Below are 25,198 nucleotides of genomic sequence, written 5' to 3' on the forward strand. Positions count from 1 at the left end.
TGAATTGATAAAAGTGTAGCAAGAAGTTAACTTTGGATCCTGGCCATATGACACACTGTACACTTACCCATCTCTGGTTTGTTTCTAGCCAGGCTATACAAATCAAATCACTTAGCCATCACTTTTACCATGTTGAATGTGCAGATGATATAACAAGCTCTTCACAGTTAAGAACTTTGATTTTACGAGAGGCTACATGACCTCAATTCACAAACTGAGCCCAAAACATTCATGTCTCGTGTTGTATAAGCCAACAATAAGAAGGCAGTTTCTGTGGATTTCTTTCTCTTTTTATACTGAGCTCATAGTTGTTCACTGCTGTATCTGTATTAACTCTACAGTGTTGTTTTTACAGTAAAACCATAATAATAATAAGTGGGATGGCAAGTTGTAAAAGATTTTAAACAAAAAAAGGCTAATTAGAAGTGACTTGTTGTCAGTAATCTGACTTGGCGTTTACTATTAGGAAAATGATACTTGACAATGCAGAATAACTGTGTTTAAGATTCTGTTCTTTATGTTTGGTAATTTTGCCGGCATTTACTTCTTTTGTGTTTAAGCTAATAAGCACTCATTGAAGACGGTGTAATTGTTATGCAAGTGCTCATCAGCTTTGTTGAAGCAAAATTAGACTCCCATGGATTGTGTCATATCAAAGCTTTTAAAATGTTAGCTTTTACAATCCAAGACCAACAGGTTCATAAAGTGGGTTATTTCAAAGAGCTAAATATATTTGAATGTGTCCACTTGTGACTATTTGTGGTAATGCCAGCAGTTAATCTTTATAAGCAGCTTGCACAACATAAAAGTTATTGTCGATTTTCAGTGGTTCGTCTAATGAAATTAGTTCATACCTAAACAGTAAATTACAATATGCGACTACCTAATATTCCAACACGATCTCACGGCAATTCGTACGAATTTTACGAGGTGGCTAATTCGTACCAATTCGTACGAATTTGTAAGATTTTTGCTAAATCGTACATATTTTACGAGTAACCAAATTCGTATGAATTCGTACGAATGACCTACCCCTGACCCCGCCCCTAAACCTACCCATCACGTGGGTTTAGACAAATCGTACAAATTCGTACGACCTCACTCGTACGAATTGGTCTTGAGATAGCGTTGAATGTTCTGTATGATTTAAGTTCAGTGTTTTTAAACAAAGTAATCTGCGAGGCTTAGTTCTTGTTGTCCGTTTATTATCTCTGTGAGCTCTTAAAGAAAAGAAAAAAAACGTCATCCACAACACAAAGCAGTAAATCCTTAATACAAATCTATTGACAGAATCAGCACGTGTTAATGCATTTAGTCAAATCCATTTATGTGCCCAAATATGTGCCATTATGAAACAAAATAGGGACGTGGAATTTAATGACAGTAGTAGTAAACACCGTAGTCTACTGCATTTGATTCCTTAGAGTCGTCTCAAAGACACAAACTAAGTGAGATTTTTAGGATAAATAGCTGTATAGAGTGAACATTTTTAAAATGGCTCTAGGATGAGCAACATCTGCTTTACCACATGGGAAATTAGGGTTAAGGTACTATGTATGCAAAGATGCTCTCTGTGTCCTTTTTTATAAACACATTAGTTCTAAAGCATGACAGTTTAGTTCCTATGCTTGTGTATAACACTGTGATGCTCATACAAAGTTTACTTTTGCTTGCATTGCAACTGGAGTGAAGCCATTGGTGTAATGTAAACGGGACGGTTTGATTCTGAATCCGATGATAGTGGCAAACCCATTTCTAAAGAACAACACATCAGTAATGATACTGTGATGCTTACAATGGCTTAAGGCGAGACAATGTCATGGTTGCGTGGCCTAAAACCCCTGTTATGTAATTCCTAGTCTGTGTTTACTTGTGTGAATGTAAATTTGTGTTCATGTAGCCCCCATTTTCTCCTTTCTTATTTCTCACTGCTTTGCTCTCAGCAGCTCCAGCGCATAATTCAATTAACTGCCGCGTACATAACCTATCTGCAATGATTCTGTATTCTTTCTTACTTGATTATTCTGTGCTTTGTTCAAAGAGTGTGAATAGCCCTAAAAACAGGCCCAAAGTGTAAGTCTCTAATGCAAGAATGCAGATCAAATGTTCAATCTTATCAAATGGGAGAGAGAAAGAAAGAACAATGAGCGAACTGCAAGATTGATGTCTGTTTGTGCAGCTGTACACTTGATGGGCGTCTTGAATTTTTTTTAAAATTCACTGTGAAGTGGATAGCCTGTGTCAGACTTAAAAACATGACGTTTTAGATTCCATTCTGATGCAACGACTGTTTCATTGTGTTACAGAGCACACAGCGGTAGAAGTGAGCATAGCATTAAATTAATAAGTCTTCCATTCATATGGTGTTCAGTTTGTGACGTGCACCAGAACACTTTCATTTGAGTTTCGTCACAATTCAAAGTAGCGAGTGTAACGGGAATTGAATCGATCAGCCAAAAATAGAAACCATACTAGTAAAGCGATCATTTAAAGGAATGTCTTTAAGTCTGAATTTATAAGAGGTATGCATTTGAATGCTCTGAATATTTTCATTGTAAACTATTTTTTACTGCCTGCTATGTTGAAGCTATAAATATTATGCTGATGTACATTTTTATATGGAAACATGGAAATATGGATTTTTTCATTAAAGCCTTTGTCTATGAAACTTCATGGCATTATGACTGGGAACCTAATGTTTACCGGGTGGGTGGATCGAGCATCTTTCTCTCTGGCACAAAATTAGCATCTTTCTTCTCTGGTGACAACAGAATGATGAATGAGAATCCTAGTATTTACCATTAGTGTGAATCAAAGTCATTTCGTTAGTGTCATCCATAATGTAACAGTTTCTGTCTTTATAGATTATACTAATTATTAAGATATGTCCTCTGATAAGATTTATATGAATAGAGAGTGATGCTCTGTCCATTTGCATGCATGTCACCTACAGTATTTTACACAAGGCGGTCTTTGAGACCATATCTCAATGGAGAAAGTTTTCTGTTCGCATTCTCGTTCGTCTCATTTGCTCAGCTGTAAGTACATGACGTAAAATTTATTTTAAAACTTTTTGGAGCCTAATTACTTTAACTTTACCTACTCTATACATGGCTGAATTTCTTGAGAGCACCAAATCAGTAATGATTTCTGAAGGATCATGTGACACTGAAGACGGAGTAATGATGCTGAAAATGCAGCTTTGCCATCACAGACATAAGTTAAAATTACATTTTAAAATATATTACAAAAGAATAGTAGTGATATTTCACATTATTACTGTTTATGTATAGCCTACTTTTTATGTATTTGTGATTAATGTAGCATTGGTGAGCATAAATCTTTCTGACCACAAACATTTGAATAGTAGTATACAACTGTCAGGCACTGGTAAAACATCTATGAAATAATGAAATATTTGAAATGTATGTTGCTTGCAAATATATTTCATCATAAAACATGGCCACTTTTGAAGGGCTGTCAATAAATAAAGATTTTTGGGCTCTGATTGTGTAGTTACAGCCTCCACCAGCAGGTACTACAGTAACTGGCTCATGTGAAACAGCCAAACTTTAAACCCTTGATTTTACACTAAATACCACAAACTTTCATCATACGTCCCTTTGTCAATAATTCTCACCTACTGTACATGATCACATTAAACTTCATCTTTAATTGTTGTATTCACAATGTCTATTGATTTTCTACATTTTGGCCAATTGCATTGCATTGACAGATGCTGCTGATAGGGATAAGATTACCAGTAGGCCTGCTCAGTACCAGTAGAAAACATAATTATTCTGGGGTCCCATCAGAGCTGCCTTGCCTGCGCTCCCCTGTATGATGTGGGTTTGATTGAGAGGGTAAGTCCAGATATAAAGTAACACGTGCTAAGAGACATGAAAGTGCAGACAGAGGGGTTGATCTTCTCTCTCCATCCCTGAGGGACACGTCCACAGAGACATGTCTCCAAACCTTTCTGCTATGTTCAAGTCTCGCCTAAGGGAGCGGGAGGTGTAGCCTATTTAGCATATGTGTCTAAACTGGGATTTGGAAAGTTAAAAGTGAGTAATTTTGGGCAAGCTATATATATATATATTTTTAAAGAGGGTCTATACACATTATGTTGGCTATAAGTAACGTTGCACCTACATGTCTACAAACTTCCATTAGAGCGTTAGAGTGTTATCAGTAGACTGGTGGGGTTAGGGTTAGAATTAGTTGACATACTTGTAAAGTTAGGCTACTTAGTCAGAATTATGTTGGGGGAGCATCACAATAAAGAGTTAGCATATATTAAGCAGACAGTCTACAGAAAGTTAGTTATCATGTTGTTGCAAAGTTATAGTAAACATACTGTTCAAAAACGACCATCAAAATAAAGTGTTACCAAAAAAATAGCTAGCAAAGCTACAAGCTATTTAGGCCTATTTTTTAAATAAGATAGCATATAGGCCTACTTTGATCAAATGCGTTTATTTAAAAAATATATAGATTCTATTATATTTCTATTTGTTTGTCAAGTGTCTTGTCGAAGAAAAAAAGTCACATTACCTCAGATAAGAAGAAATCTATGTCCACTTCAATGAACCTCCAAAACGATTCATTTGAGTGAGTCATTTAGCCTACCTTGAAGTTAAAACCCATATACACAATAAAGGCTAGATGTCTTGTCCGCGCTGCTGGCCAATGGAGGTCGACGTCCGCACCTGGCGGCCATTTTGTCACAGTCAGCTCGCTCACTCATAACATTGTGTTTTAATGGTGCATACTTTTTAAATAATCATAACTTGCAAAATGTTCTACCGATTTTCAAACGGGTTATAACCATTAACCGTCAGAGATGTAGTTATGAAGTTATGACACTGCATACTTATAAATTAATAATTATAATATTATATATTTCAACATGTTCAAGCATCCAGAAATAGCCACGTTAATAACGTTTGTAAGAAACCAAACCGTTTGTAAATCCGTCAAGATTTCAGCGAGAAAAGAGTATTTGTGTTCGTGCAGATCACTCACCTTACATCAGGTAGGCTACCAAAGAGCCCGCCAGAAAGCTTGCCTGTGACAAGATGGCCACCGGGTGATGACGTTAGAGACTCCGCCGTAAGACATCTAGCCTTTATGTTGAAACCGCTCAGATCGATTCAAACCATAGATTCAAACTCACAATGATTCAGATTGAAAATAACTGATTCAAATGAGTCATACTAGGCCTAGCTACAGCCGAACACGTTACACACACTTCTTTATTGCTGGCATGTTGTCAAGAAAAAGATGGCGTTTCAGATAAATTTAGTATAGGCTATAGTAGGCGTTTCAATACCTTTTTCGAATCCATTATTGCATCGTATAAAAGCTGTTATGCAAAAAGTTGAATATATTATTTATGAACATACCGTTATTCTAAGAGTGAATGACAGCAACCGTGAAAGGAGTTTTAATGCTAATTGTGATTCCCATCGGGTCGTGAGAACGGTCCATTTGATTGTAGCAGGGAGGTGGGAATGCGCTCGCGCGTGGGTACACAGCTGTGATCTCAGCAGCTCAGCATGTCTGTTGTGTTGAGCTGAATCTCCCGGTTCTCTCTGCCCGCTCAATCTAAAAGTCACGGTGTGTGTGGAGATTATCTCACGCACATCATATTGTGCGGAGATCATACTGTTTATTTTAAGAGCAGGGTCCTACCAAGGGCAGAATCCACAGTCAAATTATTCACATATAGCCTACACAGAATTGAATGACGAATGCGTTGTTAATACACTCAACTAAAAACAGCAGTGCCCTTACTGCCCTAAAATATAGCCTTGTAGGCCTATATATAGCCTGCCCTACAGGCTTCTTGATTTGCCATCACTTAGCCTACATAATGGATTTATAGTCTTGTTTTTTTTAATTGTATTTTATTTTCCGGTAATATCACGTGCCTTACTACATTAATACTTAGTTCAAACCTGGTAAAAATGGGCCTAACTGGCAGGCAATAAAAGGAAAGCCTCCATTGCTTTTCGCCCTGCAGGTGGGCATTCCTAAACGTTAGTGACATCACATGAAAACTATGAATAACCGAGGCTTGGTTTCAGAATCAGTATCTATAATACAGTCTTTTTCACTGTTTGTAACATCAACAACTTTATTCAGTGTTTTTTGATCGTTATTGTAGATGGCATTTTGACATTAATTGTTTTTACATGGATACAGAGAATACACAAATTAATTCATACAGTAAATTCACTCAATAATTATTACTTTGTTAACTGTTTAAATGTAATGTTATGGCAGTTGTAAACTTAAAGAGTAGTGAGAAAATAAAAATTCTGTCAACATTCACTCCCTCACATCGTTCCAAACCTATATGACTTTCTGTCTTGAGGTTTAGAATGGCACGAGTGGATAAATACTGACATCATTTACATTTTTTGGGGTGAACTATCCCTTTAAATTATATTTAAAATTATTGTGTCAACACATAATGACAACACCTGATGAGCACGATATGCAGATTTCAAACTAATTTAATTTGGTGACATGTAATAATAAATAGATGACATCCATTGCAGGTTTACAGTAACAGTAACAGAGAAACACTCCTTTGGAAATGAAATATTAAAACCCTGTTTACCATATTGCTGATGATCTTTAGAGTAAAAATAGTATTAGAGTTTAAAATAATATGGAAGAGAACAGAATAAAGCAAAATAATTAATCAGCTTGTATTCTGCACTTCCATTTCCTCCATTAATGAATCTCTAATGTTATCTGATATAGATTTGATTATTACAGTATACATGGCATATTTGTCAAGAAAGTTGATGGTAATTTACTTAATTTCTTACAGTATATGCTTATTTTATGTGATCAAGGTGCAGTCTTCAACTTATGTTACAAAGACATCTGCGACAAAAATGCTGATATCCTCAGAGTCCTGGATCAATTTGATCAGCTAACTAAAGCATTGTCATTTTGAAGCTGAATGCATCAGAACAATGATAGCGAAGCCCTAAAATAGTATAGAAGATCCACGTTTGTTAAATTTGTTTGTCTTTGGTAAGTATCCCTCAATCTGCCAGCTTTATTTGCCTCTCAGATCACATTTAGATTTAGAACACTTTAGTCGCCCCATTTTACATCAGTTCACATGGCAAGGCATTGTCTTGGGACCATTAGTGAAAACCATTTTCTTAGGTTTGATAAGTAAAGCAAAATGTATTTATAGTAGAATGGTATATTCCTTATAGTTGAACGGGGATTTCAATAATTCCGGTGTCTTTAAAATATATTTTTTGTTAGGTTTCATCAATCATATTCACTGACAAGCTTGTCAAATCTGATGAAGAATGATAGCGTAGGCTTACCCATTCTGCCTAAACAAAACATGATGGGTTTACCTTTGGTTTCATTACTTTTCACTTCAGGTTCAATGTGCTAATCGTTCAAACCACATTCTGTACAGTGCATTATTACATCATTCAAGTCAAAATTTTGGAACACATTTGAACAGACCGTGAAAGTTGTGCTTTTAAAGCTATCATTGGGGGGAAAAGGGTCTTTTAGCATTTTGTCTGGTGAGAGACAAGGTTGTTATTCTGGCTCCTGCGTGCCGTAAACTGCATTATGACAAGGACAACAGAAGGCAGGCAGTGAGGCATCCAGTGCATTCTCCACTTCCTGCAACCGGGGCATTGATTTGCAGGGGACGTCACCTCTCTGTCACAACTGCATGAAAGCATCAGATAAAAGACGTGGGCATTAAATCAAACTGCGGTGAACTCCAACGCCACGCCATGAGGATTGGCTACCAACAGACTGCAAGGATCTTAAGTACCGTTGGACACGTTTGTCAGAGGCTCAGGAGATCAAAATGGGGAATCTCTGGTCACTCATTCGGAGCCTAACCCTGAACCCAAGCAGAGCTTTGTTGATGAGATCCAGCACACCACAACAACATTCATTCACGCTAAAGCTGAAGACCTTTGTAAGCATATGTCTGAGCTTATATATAGTGCAATAAAGAGTCTTTCATTCAAAACATCTTCATTTAGGCTACTCACACATGGGTTCAAAGCATTTTTTTTCTTGCTGAAAACAAAAAAAGCAATTTATTTTTCGTGTTTTTAGCAATTTTAAATCAAAGTCCACTTTCATTATATCATCGTTTCATTATACCATCATTCTGCTAATTGTTTTTGTCTTCCAAGATTTTTTTTTGGTTTATTTAGTTTTCAATACTACAGCGATAATGTTTCTATTGTACAGTATAACCAAACATCCAGTTACAACAATCTAACTGGTTGCCATTCAGGTAAAACTGTGACCTTCAGCAAAATAAGTGTTAACTATGTATTATATTCAATAGTATTTTGCTTTAATTGTGCAAGCATTACGTATTGAGTATTAACAAGCTTCTTTCTGATAAAAAAAAAAGCACTAGCTTTGTATGGTGTATTTTCATAGGTCATGAGAGTATTTAATTTTAATTTAACACTGTAAGCTAGTAGTATCAGGTAAAAAGAAATGTCTAACATTTTATAAACCCAGCTTGCTTTAGCATTGTCTGTTAATTATCGTCCAACTTCCACAAAACATATGTAATATTTTTGGAAAACTTGTATACACACACTGTAATCAACTTATCTTTACCAACTGTGCACTTTCTTCTTTAGCCTTTAACAGTTTAGGGGCTGTCTCAAGGCTGATAACATGCAAAAGGCAACCATATTAAATACATCAAGTTAAAATGACATTGGATGTCAATTGAGTACAAAATAAATAAATACAAATAATAATAATAATTCTCAAGACCATAGACTTTGGGAGACACCTTTCCATGTAAAAGACAGCTTCAGTGTAATGTCTAAAATATAATCATTGCACATGGCCCAAAAATATCATGCTAAATATATCATAATATAAAAAAAGAAATTCAATAGCCTCAATTAGTGCATCAGTGTCTATTCTAGTTGATTAAAAAAAAATAACAGTAGTTGCACTCATGTTGTGTGCGTGTATACACTGTTGTTTATCTGTGACTGTGACCATGCTGCTGTATAGGTGTGTGTGTGTGTGTGTGTGTGGCCAGTTTCAATTATATGTTTACTTGCTGTACAAACACTAACTGAGAAACTATAGACTGAACACACACTACTATTTGTTAAAAAGTGATGTCATATTAGACTTTAAGCAGGTTGTTTTAAACATGTTGGTACTGTGAATGCTGGAATATAAAACAAATAACCAAAAAAATATATATGTATAAAAATACATCATATATACCACTTCATTCTTTTATACACAGAAATATCAAATGAACGGGAGTTGTGTTTGCAGGGGTTTGTGAAGCTGACGGCAGTAGTATACGAGAGCAAAGTTACAGTAGGTGGGTGTGAATTGTTGATGTCTAAATTGCACAATAACAAATTGCCCAGCGTCCTATCACAGGTCCATTGTGGGTTCTTGTCATTTGCTCATATCTCAGTCAGAACTTCATTGGCGGGTCTCTTTTTCAGGGAGGCAGAGATGGAGTAGAACCTGGGAAAAACAAGACAGCTGCATTCAATAGTCTTCAGTCAATCAGTTGTTGTTTTGTGTTACGTTCAGCCTAATTAAGTCATGCCTGGGTTTTGTGCCAACAATCTTTCAGACGTCTAAAAAACTAAAAGAGACAAAAATTCGGACAAAACTCCGACAAAGAATGCACACTAACAACTCTATAAGGACACATGTTTTTGCATTCAGAAAACAGATTTCAATGCATTGCAAAACTATAATAAAAGATAAGCAATACGCTTGAAAAAAAATATTTCATAAGAATACAAGGCAACTTTTGAACAGATTTTTGAGTATGCTAACCAGCTAAACCTTGACCCCTTCAACAGAGCAAAATGCATGTGTCTCAATTGTTTTTAACCATCTTAAAAATAGTGTTTTAACACAAGGCTAATGGAACAAGAGAGACAGCAAGATCCGGCATTGCAGCAAAAAACATCCACCCACAGTGGGACATGCATTAGCATACTGCATTTGATCCATAAAATGATGATATAGCGCAGAGGAAAATTCTATCTATATAAAGAGTCTTTATAGACAATGTACCCAAGTATATCATAAACTGAACACACTTTAGTTGTATAATATATATATATATTGATGTGTGTGTGTGTGTGAGAGAGAGAGAGAGAGAGAGAGAGAGAGAGAGAGAGAGAGAGAGAGAGAGAGAGAGAGAGAGAGAGAGAGAGAGAGAGAGAGAGAGAGAGAGAGAGAGAGAGAGAGAGAGATCAGAAGTCAGTTAATCCCATATTCCTCTAGAATTTGAAGGGTGCACATACCTTGAAGTCTTGTAATGCTTCCTTTTACTCCAAGCTTGGAAGCAGACCAGTTTGGCACATTTCTTCTTACAGTCAATGACTTGATATATGATTGGATTGTACATGGCAGAGGACTTGGCCAGCAAAGTTGGCACGACAGAGACTGGGATAGGCACTGAATCAGGATCTCCAAAAGCAGATATCACTGATACCACAGCATAAGGGATCCAAGCTATTAAAAACCCTGCGCAGATCAACATCGCCACCTGGAGAACGCAAACAGAACCACATGAAATATGACATGGCATTTTCACAAGGCATTTCTGATCCATAAAACACACAAACCTTAGTCAACTTCATCTCCACGTTGTGCTTGTTCTTATTCTGCGTGTCGAAATTAGAGACTTCTTTGGCTGAGGCTTTCACCTTGAAGATGATCATGACATAGGAGAAGACGATGACGGCAGTGGGGAGGATGAGGCAGAAGATGAGCATGCACATAACAAAGCTCTGGCCAGACACAGAGGCCTGGGCCAGCCACCAGTCCAGTGTGCAGGACGTGCCAAATGGCTCAGGTGCGTAGTTTCCCCAGCCCACCACTGGCATGGTGGCCCAGAAGGCAGCGTAGAACCACGTGAAAACCACACAGAGAAAGGCATGATGCCGTTTGAACCATGTACCTGATGGCCAAGTAAATTCATGTTAGTCAGACAGACAGACCGATAGAGAGATAAACATAACGATAGATAGATAGATAGATAGATAGATAGATAGATAGATAGATAGATAGATAGATAGATAGATAGATAGATAGATAGATAGATAGATAGATAGATAGATAGATAGACTTAATTACCATATCTTAAATGGCAGATTTTCAAGTATCGGTCTAAGCTGACGATCGTCATGGTAATGAGACTTCCGCATCCGAAGAAAAAGCCGGCCCAGCCGTAGTATTGGCAGCCCTGCCATCCGAACAGCCAGCGGTGCGAAAAACTCGACACAATGAAGAACGGCTTTCCAGTGACTGGCCAAAAACATAAAAACAGCCTTATGTCAAACAAGACTTGAGACAAAAGAACATGCGCTCACAGATGGCATTCCCAGGAACGTTCTCAGATTTTGGCTAACATTCTGGCAAGGTTCTCTGACATTTATGAACATGTTCTTCCAGTAACAATAATAGAATGGTTGTTCAAAGTTATCTGGTTTTTAATAACTTTATCAAAACATTAGCGCAAAAAATGATACTTGTACATGATTCATGAAACATTTTCTGAAACATATTAGTTGGACATTAATCTAATGCTTTTTCAATGTTACTACTTAATACTTTTTCAGATGGTTCAGAGAACATTCAAAAGTCCCATTCCAATAATACATGATAAAATAGAGAAAACATTACCCTAATGTTTTCTCCAACATTCACATAACCCAACACATTTTTAAAAAACATTTTGAGAGTATTCAGAAATACATTTTTCAGAACTTAATGGGAACGTTGGCAAAACATCCTTAGAATATTATGTATAAGCATTTATAGCCTTTATGTATAATGCATTATTAAAGAGGCTATATGCGTTTCAGTATGGTGTCAGTATGCTCATCAGATGTTTGAGTCATAAATGGTAAAATAAAAAGGCTATTGTTACGTTTATTTTGGGGAAAAAGTTCCAAATAGCCCCTTTAAGGCATGCATAATGTATAGTATAATGCATTATATCTTTTCATTAAGTTCATTAAGTAATTATAACCAAAGTTAACATGCATTATAATATCCACAGATTCCTTGTTACATCTGTAATTGTTTATTGGTTGTGGTTTAATGCATTATACACTCTAAAAGTCTATTATAATGTAATATTAGTTATTAATGAGGCCAAACAATGCATTATAAGGCATAACTAATGCATTAAAAATGATTTTATAATGCATTATCTATAAAGGCTTCAAGTAAAGTGTGACAGAATGTCTTTGTTCAGCTGAACACAAAAGAAGATATTTTGAAGAATATACCAAACAGTTGACGATAGCCATTTCAGAGATGCGGATTAAGACTCACGGCCGACCTATACGTGTTCTTCATATGAAGAAACGCAGAGGAAGAGAAGCCAGAAAGCACACTGACCCCAAGTCTGCGTAAATGTGACGCACTAAAGCAGTCTGCCATGTGCATGACTCCCAGAAAACAAAAGCTTCATTATGCTCAAATCTAGCGACGCCATCCTGGCTAATAGGCGACAAGACGAGGATGGCATTTTGGACGGAGCTAAATCAATTTGAACTCCTGAAGGTACACTGAAAACAAAATATCATTTGTATCCATGCTATGGATAATGCTGAACTTACTGTAAACATTTTGACTGACAAGGGTGATTCTCAAGCATTTAAAATGATCAATCATATTTGATCAATTCTCTTGTCCCTGCAGTTCGTTGTTAAATTACTTTCTCCTATGCCTTTGTAAACAAACAGTAATAATGTAACATTTGTTTGAGTGTCCCGAAACCGCATCACTGCCATGATTTTGGGGCAGGACCCTCCACTAAGCAATATCAGACAGAGAGAAACTTGTCCGGGGAAACTTATTTGAAAACAGTCATTTCTTTAAATTAACTTGAATGAACTTTGTGAGCTACACAGGCGGTAATTTGTTCTGTAAATCTTAGACAGTGAGCTCTTTATAAGTATATTTAAAACTATAAATACTGGCCTGTAAGCAGCAGTTCATTCTTTAAAGGGATAGCTCACCCTAAAATAAAAATTTTGTTGACAGCGCCCATTGACTTCCATGGTAGGAAAAAAATACTATGGAAGTCAATGCCATCAGCTGTCTGGTTACCAACATTCTTTAAAATGTCTTCTTTTGTGTTCAACAGAAGAAAGAAACGTGTGAAGGTTTGGAACAACATAAGGGTGAGTAAATGATGATACAATTTTAATTTTGGGGGTGAACTATCCCTTCTAATTATTATCAGGGGCCTCAACCGTCACTGCTGCTCTCAGGCAGCCACACTAAACATCCACTAGGTGGGGCTAGAGTACAAATATGGATACAAATTCATTGAAGGAGAGGAAATCTTTGTTGGAAATCTCAGGGGCATCACTGGACCTTTTTCATTGGGTCACGATCGAGCCCCAGTGAAATATCGCAATGTTCTGGTAAAACATAACTGATACATTTTTGTCTGAAAATGGGCATTACCGTACCCACTAGAGAATAACTGACGATATTTCAGCAATCTTGTCTTTCTGTTAGCTCTTTAAAATCAAAACTTCGATATAAACAGAGTAGGCCTATAATCATAAATAATTTACTGTAGGAACGTATTGCTTATGTGAAACTAATTATATTTTACACAAATTATAACGCATTATATATCATTTATAACGTTTTATTTCATGTTTGGTGAAAATAATTTAGTGTGAATGTGTTTTTTCTACTAGGCTTAAGTGCTTAGGTACTGTATAGCTACAGTAGGCTATATAGTGTAACAAAAGATGCAAACCCCAATTGAGACGGAAGATTGTGTTCATGTTATGCACTGAACACTAAAGTAAGAGAAAAAAAAACATGACAAAGGAAGATGAAGAAAAGGAGTCTTTCCAGGTCATCATGGCAAGAATTTGATCTTTTGTCCTCCTTTGTAACCTCAGGGCCTTAAAATCCTCTGTATGATTTATACAAGTGCACTTCAACAACAGTACATAAATAAGCCAGAAAGACAGTGTCATAGGAGGCAGTGCTGAATAAACTTGTCTGATTTACTGCCACATTGTTGACTCCAAATATAATGCTAAACACACTGAAAGCTGTACATTTTAAACACACAACCAAAAGAAATCTTGTATACAACAGAGAGATCCTTTCAGATAGGCTATATAATACATAATCTGACAGATGAAGATAACATCAGCACCATGATATTATAATGATATATCATTTAAACTTACCTGATATGCCAAAGTCGAATACAGCTAGATTCAGCGTCATGAATTCTGGCGGCTTTAACTTGCTCTTGCGTTTGGCGGTCTGGTATATGACATAACCATTTCCTGTGGCTGACAAGATACCTGTAAAAACATAAGACAAACCGTAATACTGTGTGTTTGACCAGATACTGTTTTTAAAAGTCTAAAAACATCTATTTGTGTCCACCCAGGTGATGGGGTTGTGTGTTTGTTGAAATACAAAGACAGCACAGCACATTAAGACTCGTGTTATAACATTTCTGTTATTTGTAGAGAACTAATAAGAGTCAAAGGTTACTGGATATCCCATTACTCAGTGAAATGATGAAAAAAGGTCACCATAATGAAAGAGCATGTGTGACAATTAGTCTTTCCTGGTTACAACCACATACATTCAAGCGACACAATGATTCCACTCGCGTTACTAGTTTTTTCTCTCTTTATGACCTAGATTACATGCTGCAAACATGTGCCTTCTGTGTTTATTAAGCCAGAAAAGGCTTTGAAAGTGTCATAAAACTTGTTTAAATAAAACATTAATTAGCCTACCCATAAATCTTACAGTGTGTTCGATTCATAATGTCCATGAACACATTTTGAAGATCAGATTTCCAAAGCGGAGATCATCGTGTGCTCCACGTCATTTCAAATCCTGGCCTGTTGCGTCAGCTGACTGATGCACCATTTACACTTCATTTCATGTGACTGCTCAATGAACTCTTTCACTCTCATATGATCATGAATCAATGTGAACGGATCACGCACATTAATATTACTAACAGATACATTGTTTCTCCAGTTTTAGTTCTTAAAGAGACAGTCCATCCGTAAATGAAAACACTGTTGTTGTTACATACCAAATGTGAACTAAAAACTGAACTGAACTGTAGCATTGTTGATTTGTGTGTGTTTGAGACTAAATGTTTATGAAACACCTTCGGACTGTTCCTTTAACATGAGTGGAGGAGAACAGACTTGTAAATTGCAGTGAGGAAGAACTATTGATTCAGTGTTTTGATTGAAACACACATCTTTCAGGTCAAATGAGACACAATGTCCCCAATCCCCATGAAAGAAGAAACATCATTTTGAGCATCTCCTTGATACCATAGTTACTGATGGACGCCTGTGGAATAAATAAGTAATTATATTTTTCAAGAGCGTATTGCATAAAGACACATCCACTTGGCAAAACATCTGAATTATTTCTAAAAAATGCAATTCTATGCAGAATGGACATAGCTAGCATTCTCTTGGAGAGGTCATGTCGGTATTATAAACAATTAAAAATTGGACAAAATGTTAAAAATGTTCTTCCTGGTTTGGAGAGTCCAAAAGAATATGCAGCCTTGTACAGTTTACATTACAATTTCATGAATTATTTTGAGTTTCATTCTTTTTTTATTACACTGTTTATACTTAATACACTAGTATTAAGCTTTTAATAAACTAAAACAATTTTGATTCTGCTGCGATGCTGGTCTAAATGTTCAAAGGATTTGTTGTGCCGATACACATGTGCCTACAGAGAAACTGACCTGAAAAATGTACAGAGGAGCCACAGTATCCCCAATATGTCATATATCAGTTCTATTAAAACGCACTAGATGACACCGCTCAACACAAACTCGTCTATATGACAGAGGATGTCATTTCAATGACGGCATGAGTGGATTGAACATGTCATCCTCAGTGACAACAGCATGGCAATACGGTCTCTGTAAGGCTTTGCACATTAAGGGGAAAACAGGTTTTTACGCGAGTCACTTTTTGGTTCTTGCTAATAAATTCAACACGTTGCTTAGCCTTCTGCATCATTACCATTTCATTTAGAAGGCATTAAATAGAAGGCAAATGCTACATTCATAACCAGGGCTGTCGAGAAGCTACAGCTTTTGGGGGTCCTCCCTGAGATTTCAACCACAATAGCAACTTGCACCATATACCCTAGCTACGGCCCTGTTCATAACACTTTGGTTACGTTCACACTGTCACAAATTTTTTTTTTTTGTAATCCAATTGACCGTTCGCAAAGACCCGCCCCCTTTAGTTACTGTTGCTATGTCCGACAAGCTACGCCGCTCTCACGCCACACCATGTTCTCACGCAGTGAAAAATACATCGCGGAGCAGAGAGGACACTGACAAGACAGGACAGAACAGGTTACTTTTGATATTAAACTCATTTGATATTAAGTCTCACCTTTAAAATTTGGTCATTTTTTAAAAGAAATTTAAACAATAAATACCGTTTTGTGGCTCTTTAATGTGTCTGACAGATCGCTGTAGAGCCTCAGTTAAAGCTGCTCGTGAACCGATCACCTCTTCCTTCTAGTTTATTTATAGCATCAAATAAACATGAATGAACATCAGAAGGAATGTTGTTTTAACCGCGGAAAGGCGTCAGTACACTCAGTTTGTCAAGTTCGAATCCTCCCATGTTAATCTACTAACTCTCCTGACTGCCTTGTCGGACAAAATGGCGGATGGCGAAGTATGATTGTTCAGATCACCTGTCAATCAAGCTCCCTGCGAAGGGTCAATTGGAATCTGATCTAAATTATTGGCTGTCCACATTATGTATTGCAATATTGTGTGTCCCATGCCACTCTTTCATTTCTTGGAATATCTGCATTGGTTTTTATGGCAAAGACGTTGCATTGGTAGGTATGCGCCAAAAAACAACAACAACCTCAACATGTAAGGGTTTGCAATACAGATGTTGTATATTTGCCGTGTTGGACTACTGCGTCTTCTGAGGCAGTGGCAGAAACATAGGAGGCTGGTATGCTGGAGCAGTCGTAATGGTTAGAAAGTCAAACTGGTAACCTGGAAATGACAGGTGCCATTGAGCAAGGCACCTAACCCCCAATCGCTCCCCGGGCGCCACAGCAAAGATGGCTGCCCACTGCTCCAGGTGTGTGTGTTCACGGTTTGCAGTGTGTGTGTTCACTACTCGCTGCTCCTAATGTGTGTACACTTGGATGGGTTAAATGCAGAGGACTGATTCCGAGTATGGGTTACAATAATTGGCCTTCACATGTCACTTTGACTACATGCTTTAGTCTCCACCAGGTTTTAAAGCATATCTCTGTTATGTCTGTGTACTCGTCCGGCACTTTGCAACAACGCAACCTTGTTTCTGCAATGACTTTCAGCATGTTTCCTATAACAACGTCTGATGTTTGCATTTTACGTGGCATGAGAAAGCCACAAACCACGGGAAATCAGACTGAAGCGGATTTCCCAAAATCCCATTTAAATAGGATTTCAAAGTCAAACCACATATGAATGTAGCTCGAAGCGGATTTGTAAAGATCGCATTTCACGTGATTTTTGCCGTTCACACTTGCTAAATCTGATCGGATTATCACTCTTGATTATTCATAACCTCAGAGCACATTTACACACCACAAACAAAACAAATAAGCTGATATGGTAATATATGGAGTTTTTAAATAAAAGAGAATGCATCATATCATCGGTAAAATAAATATGTAGACTAGGCGTTCAATCTTCAGATACACTTGAGTTGCTGGACAATAAGGACAATCATTAATATTTGAGAGTTAAAGGTGCAAAAATATATAAGATTTGCATTAAAATATGCAGTAATGAGAAAAAAAAATGTTTTGTCTAGGTTTCTCTGGGAATGGTCAAGTGAAATCCATCAATTCATAAAGAAAACAGAATCTTTTCTCTGGTCCACACATATTTACAAAAACAGTCTTCTTAAATCCATATTCAATTATGTTAGTCTTTGTGCATCATTCATAATCAACAATCAGGGTTTGGACTCTGTGGTTTGCTTTTGTGTCTAGTCTACTCCCAAGACTGTTCATTAGCAATGTGTAGGCCTTACCGACCTACACAAAGTTAAAATTGGTTCTTATGCAAGGCCTTCCCCCTGCGCAAAGTTACCTCCAGATGACGTAGTTTCAACGGTGTGCTTGTCCGTCCTATGTCGGTATAAGGAGGGTGCAGACTGTGACGCCAGACAACGTATTTTTTCGACATCTACCGCACGTCTAATGTTGACATCCGTGGGACGTCTGTGTAAGGGTTTGTTATAGTCCAAATGTGGTCGTTTGTGGACGTCTTTTCAACATCAAATTTAGATAAATTTTACGTTGTTTTTATACAACTTCTATAACTGTAGTCCCATGTTTCAAAAGGGTGGAGAACGTGTTTTCTGTACCATTGTATTTTCATTTATGCATTTGGCAGATGCTTTTTATCCAAAGTGACTTACATTGCATTACACATTTATATTCCTATCAGTTCTTGCTTTCCCTGGGAATCGAACCCATGATCTTGCGTTGCAAGCACCAATGCTCTACTGGTTGAGCTACAGGAAAACTATATTAAACTGTGTCTCCAGTTATCACCTGCTGCTGAGATTGTTTTTGGAAAACAATCTTAAATAATTATTAATGATCTGTATTCATATGTATTAATCATGTTGTTAACAACAATGTTGATATTTGTAAATAAAAAAATATTATATATTAATCATGTACATTTCCTGCACCTGTCATAGACGTCCAAATGACGTCCAAAAAATTACCCATTTCAAAGGTCAAATGTTGAATGTCAATATGACGTCCAAGTTGGGTCATGATTGGACGTCCAAATTGTGGATCTAGTTTGGACGTTGAATAGATGTCCAGAATTGGTCATGGACAGACGGACCCAATATAGGCATGATCTGCAAGTCTATGTTTAGTGGGCTAGATCATGTCAATTCCTGCACCTGTCTTAGACGTCCACATGGCATCACAGTCTGCACCTTCAGGGAACCAAAATCTGACTTCCAAACATGACGTAGAAAAGACCTCATTTGGAGGTAACTTTGCAAACCTAGATCATGTCAATTTCCTGCACCTGTCTTAGACGTCCACATAACATCCAGAAAATTACCTATTCCGGCATTCAAATATTGAACATTATATTGACGTCCAGGTGGGGTCATGGTTAGATGTCCAAATAGCAGACCTAGATTGCACGTTGCATAAAGGTCAAAAATTGGTCTTGGACCGACTGACGCAATATAGACATGATCTGCCTGTCCAATAGACGTCTGATGTTTAGTGGGTTTAGATGTTCAGGCAAAATTAAGACAATAAATCTGATTGCAAAACCTCATTCTCAGACAACACTGAGAGTCAGTAAGGTACATTTCTGTCATTGTTGGTAACTAAAATATCATCAAAATGTCATTATGTCTTGTTTTCTGCAAGACGAAAATGAAAACTTCTTCAAATCAACAAGAAATACATCGCCGTTCAAAACGTTTGGGATCGCTAAGATTTATAATGTTTTAAAAGTCTCTAACGATCCCAAACTTTCCAGTACAATACAATAACGGCCTCTAAAAATTCCAGACATTCTGCTATAACTTAATTTAAATATTTGAATTCAAAGTTATCACTGATCTTATCAATGACAATTCACATGATCCTTGCAAAGAACTCTTCCACATGATCGTCCACATTGTACACTTACCGATGATAAGGATGTAGAACGCCGCCACTATGTCTGCCTCCTTGGACAGCTTGGAGGCGAAGGGATCCCCCCGAAGAAGGTAATGTGGGACGTAGCCCGAGGGGATGGAGGTGTCATTCTCCATTAGGGCCTTACTGAGGAGTGCGATTACTTTCCTGCAGAATAAAAAAATAAATCAATTAAAGGCTTAAACAGAAAAGTCTTTGAACTCAGTGAACAAGTTGGAGGGCAGTCACATCCAACAGCTTTACGATTCAAAAACCTCCTGCCAATGTTCTGACGCTTCAGACTAAGCTCTACAAACTCTGTCATCTCTTATCGGCTATTGGATGTGAAGAGAAGACACTCCCTTCATATATGTAATCAATACATGCTGAGTCCATGCGCACTGCCATGAAAAATCTTCTTGAGGAAGGAAACGAATGAAAGGCAACAGAGCAGGAAGATTTCAAACAAACACAAATTATTCTTTAAAAGCCCGTTGCCTTTGAGATAGAGGTGAAATAATGGCATAGAGCTAAGAAATGAGTCAGACCTGCTAGCATGTCATTTTCAGCAGGATCTTGAGCGATTTCCAAGTGTTAACGACAGGTTGTCTAACGATGTGCAATTTAGTTCCACATCAGACACGTCTCACTACCATAGATACGTTATCCATACAGAGATATTACTGAGCAATGCTGTAACTGATGCTTGTGTTAATGATGATCATCATTAACGATTTAGCAAAAGCTTCACTTTCCTTTTCAAGTCATTTAACTGGACATTCTGGAAAAAATGGTGATTTTGTGTTTGTGATATTTGCACCTACATCCATCTGTCCTATTTACATGTGCCTATATACGGTAATACAATAGGCTACATCACGATAATGCACGGCATTGTTATTGTGGACACTTTAAAATACTGTGAATCATTATTTATTACGAATTATTACGATTTATAGAATGCATTTGAAGAACATTGTTCCATCAACAGTTAAAATGCACAACACCGCTGTATGCTAGGTCAAAGAGGCACGTGCACTCTGTTGCAAACAAGCCCAACACTAAATACTTAAAGACTTAATAGGCTATTTAGGACTACAATTATAGGTAATGATTGAATTTGGAAATGTTCTGATTCTTTATTATTGTTCAGTAACACTTTACAATAAGGCTTCATAAGAGTTAACATTAGTTAATTTATTAGTTAACATAAACTTACAATGAAAAATACTTCTAAAGCATTTATTAATCTTAGTTCATGTTAGTTTCAGCATTTAATAATACATTATTAAAATCAAACCCTGAGCTAACATGAACTAACAATGTCAGTTTTTAACGAACATTATCAAAGAATAATTGTTCATTGTGAATGTTAGTTATTATTAACTAATGCTAACTAATAATAACTAATTATTGTAAAGGGTTACCTATTGTTATAATTCTTTATAAACACTTTAATCTGTTTGAAACATTTGTTTACTTTATAATTTTGGTTGTGTATTGTATTATTATATTTAAATGTTCAGTTCTTTTTGTTATAAGTTATTAAACCTGTTATAGCATGGACAATGCTTTTTTTGCAACTTATTTCAATATCGTGTGTATACCCTGAAAAAAGCTTCTGTAAATATAGCAACATGAAAATTTGACACCGTCACACATGCCTAACTTGCACATTTTTGATAAGTTGTCACAGTAAATCCCTTCAGAATGCTAATTACTAACAGCAGGGGCTTCATTACAGACATTAATTTGTCCGTTCCAATGATAATTGTAAAAAAAACATGCTGATTAAATGATAAAAATGAATCAAATCACAGAACATAAGTAACTGCAGAGATCTGGGTTTTCAAGAAAACCAGATAAAACCACTGATCTAGATGGAGGAGGTTGACCCCAACTGTCCAGAAAAAGTTGTCATTTTACAGATATATTATTTGACTTGGTATTTTGAGGATTTATTATATTAATTGTAATGCTGTGAAATTGATTAATCGCGATTAATCACATCTAACAAGTACGTTTGTATAGTGTGTGTGTGGGTGTGTGTGTGTGTGTATACAGTACACACACACACACATATATTTTACATTCGATACATATTATCAATTTGACAGCACGTATACTACTAAAGTCCCCATAGACTGCTTAAGGGCTGTCCTTGAGATGTTTAAAATTTTATTTAACATTGTAAAAATCTTAATTTTGGGAATAAACAAATCAAAGACAAGTGTCAACACATTTACATTTTCTTTAGAATGGACTGGAGTTTTGAAGAAGTAAAGTAGGCTACATCTGGGAACACAGAAAAACATCTCCGCTTACTGACGTAACCTCGGTTCCCTTTTAACATAGAAAAGCTGCTACGTCAAGATTTATACAAACAATTTTGTAGAGAAGACCTTTCCCACAAGGCATTTTAGGATAAACGCAGAACCGATTACTAGTACAGGAGACATGCTTCACAATAACGGCTTCCCAGTGTACGGTACTTCCCGGTACTTGCCTCCAATATATATATTGTTTTTCCAGAAGGGTGAAATCACGTCAAAAGAATGATATTATTTGGCAGAGTGGCAAAGCATACCTGTCAAAGCCTTCAAAACAAAGCTTTATACAGCTGAATACATTGAAGCAGTCATCTAAAACTGAAAATGATCTCAAAAGGACACAGTAAAGAATTGAGTTTCCTATCAACACACTGTTAGTCACTTTAACGCTTCTATAGTGGGTTTATGGATAACAAACAGTAGGCTTAACTTAATGAGCATTCACTGTACTCTCTGGTGACACACAGCTTTTGAAATCATCTCCCGCGAGATCAGAGATGATGCTGCATCCTGCCACTTCATACTCGAGTTGTGAAAGTGTGTGAGGTTACTAAACCATCAATCTCCTCCCCCAGAATTGTTCATTTCTAAAAATAGACTTAAGTTCTAAGAGTTGATCTCTTGATGCATGTAACAATCATTTCAAAGCTGTAGTCAGTTTTTAGATCCATTCATTAAAAAAAAAAGAAAAAAAGTCAAATGTGAAATGACCTAACAAGAGAAGTGTGACTTGCTATAAGAAGAATAACCATTCCTTTGTTGCTGGAATCAGAATGGGTTGCTATAGCAGTGCACATCTGTCTGATGCAATGGCTAGTCCGGCAGCACGTCAAACATTTAATGCTTTTAATCAAAGTTGAAATATAGAGAGTATTTCAAGAACATTGACACATTGTTAACAGATGTTGTTCATTTAATGTCAATGTCTTTCCCCTAAATATATTTCAAACTAATTGTAATGCAATGTATTGTATTGAGCATCTCAAAACAGAATGTCTGGGGATCCGTCTGTTACCAAACCAAAGCTGTCAGTCATCCAATCAGGTTTGTATAATTGTCCTTTATTAAACATGCACTATTTACAGGCCAATTCAGATGAAATTACAGAGAACCCTATATTAAACATGACATTGTACATGAGACTGTATAGCCTAGCTAATTTGAAAAAATAAATAAAAAATTAAAAAAATAATTTTAATAATGGAATTATTTTAACAACACTGCTAAGGATTCATTTGCAACTTTTAAAATTGTCTAGGGATTTTGTTTCACAACATTATTCAGTCCTCACCTACACACGATTGTAAGCAAATAAATAAACTACAACAGACGCAACATGTGCACGCAACGTATTAACAGACCCACAGAAACCACTGATGTTTACTGAAAAACAAATACCTTGCTGTGATTCTTCAACCATCCCGAGGGATTTGAGCACTTTTGTCCCGTCTTGAAATTATCTTAAAATTGAGTTGGCAACTTCTCCATAATCCACGTTTGTAAACCACAGACTGCACCGGTGTTGTTTCCGTCTGTTATTAAACGCTTCAGTTGAAGTGCTGTCGGTCTGGCTTCTCTCTCTCTCTCTCTCTCTCTCTCTCTCTCTCTCTCTCTCTCTCTCTCTCTCTCTCTCTCTCAGATTATTCAGATGGAGAGTGACTGGTCAAAGTAACTGTCGCCTCAGAAATCCATAACGCGCTGACAGTTCTGTTCGGTAAAGCTCCGCCCCTTTATGTGATAGATCTGTCAATCAAGCAATCATGTGGTAATAATAACACACGTAGATAAATCATGCTGTGGATGGACACCAATATATAATTATACTTTACAGTGTCCAAGGCATTTCCATTTCCAATAAATTCATATAATTAGGCTTATTACAATAATATATAATGTGTAGCTAAGCAATAATTGGAGAAAAATAAAATAATAAACTCATCTGATTCAACAGAATAATAAACCTACAAATCTCCTAACCTTTTCACTTTTTTTTTCAAAATAGCCTACATAAAACAATTGTGACATTTCAGTCTCATGCAAAACCGGTTGGTAACTGGAAATCCTCAGGCCAGATTTAAGCCTGAACAGAAATGAAATTGCATTTAGATTTCAAGCAAGTGGTTTAAATTAAACCAACAAGAAGTAATTTTAGTGTAAATTAAACATTCTTTAAGTTTAAACAGTCCTCAAATTATAAATTCACTGATTTGAGTGAACTAAACTCCGCAAAATGACGGAAAAATACTGTAGGTCCACTCTTATAGTCGCAGTCTAAGCCAAAGAAAGAGAGCGGTGTTAGAAATCAGGAATGGTGAGAGAACATTGTGCTTGGTGCGTTTTTCGTCTTCAAACCAAACGGGTCCCCGCCAGCAAAGTTTAAATTCCCTCTGGCTTGCGTGTTTCCCGGTGTTTCCCACATGGTTTCCCATAATGTTTAATGCATTAAGTCAGTAGGCGGAGAGTAAGCGGTCTTTTGCGGCTGTTCATACACTTTCGACCACGTGAGCGTCTACGAAAGCAATCCTGTCAAATTTGTTTTCGACTAGGCTACCTCTGGAAGTGGTCGAGAGTGGACAAGCTCAAAACCGTTTAGACCCCGTTTACACCTGTATTTATTTAGCATCGTCCACTTGTGATCGTATCGGCCAAAATGCATCTTAATAGCAGGTGTAAACAGGGCCTAAGCTCTGTTCAGGGACTCATTGTTCTGTTTCTGTTTGTCAAATGTCTATGAAACTTGTTTAGTTTATGTCTCAGTTGTTGCATCTTTTTGTGGACAAATATTTACATATGTTAAGACATTTTCTGGAAAAAAATAAGTTAAAAAGTGAGAGGATTTTTTTCTATTGGCCTATTTATTTATTTTATGCTGAGTGTAGCCTATATGATATATATATATATAGGCTATATATGCTGAATATTTTATGATTTAAGGGATTTAATCCTAAAATATTCTGCATCACTGAAACTTCATGTCCGTCCAGCTGCTGATAAAACGGAAACAACACTTGGCTGCACACTGTGAAATGATGCATATTTCTGAACATGCTCAGGGGATTCAGGTCACAGATGCAGCGTCCTGTCCATTTTTACGC

At 36.8% G+C, this 25,198-nt stretch overlaps 1 protein-coding gene across 1 annotated transcript; it reads right to left on the reverse strand.

Moving 5' to 3' along the window:
* Positions 1 to 6,127: 6,127 nt before the first annotated feature.
* On the reverse strand, positions 6,128 to 23,809 carry opn5 (opsin 5). Its single transcript, XM_079584853.1, has 7 exons — positions 23,502 to 23,809; positions 19,787 to 19,941; positions 14,265 to 14,384; positions 11,167 to 11,337; positions 10,656 to 10,990; positions 10,332 to 10,576; positions 6,128 to 9,534 (listed from the first exon to the last, which is right to left on the reverse strand). The coding sequence occupies exons 2-7, from the start codon at positions 19,908 to 19,910 to the stop codon at positions 9,471 to 9,473; spliced, it is 1,059 nt and encodes a 352-aa protein (XP_079440979.1). The 5' UTR covers positions 19,911 to 19,941; positions 23,502 to 23,809; the 3' UTR covers positions 6,128 to 9,470.
* Between the last annotated feature and the right edge of the window lie 1,389 nt (positions 23,810 to 25,198).

This window comes from Phoxinus phoxinus, assembly GCF_949152265.1.
Source record: "Phoxinus phoxinus genome assembly, chromosome: 16".
NCBI lineage: Eukaryota > Metazoa > Chordata > Actinopteri > Cypriniformes > Leuciscidae > Phoxinus > Phoxinus phoxinus.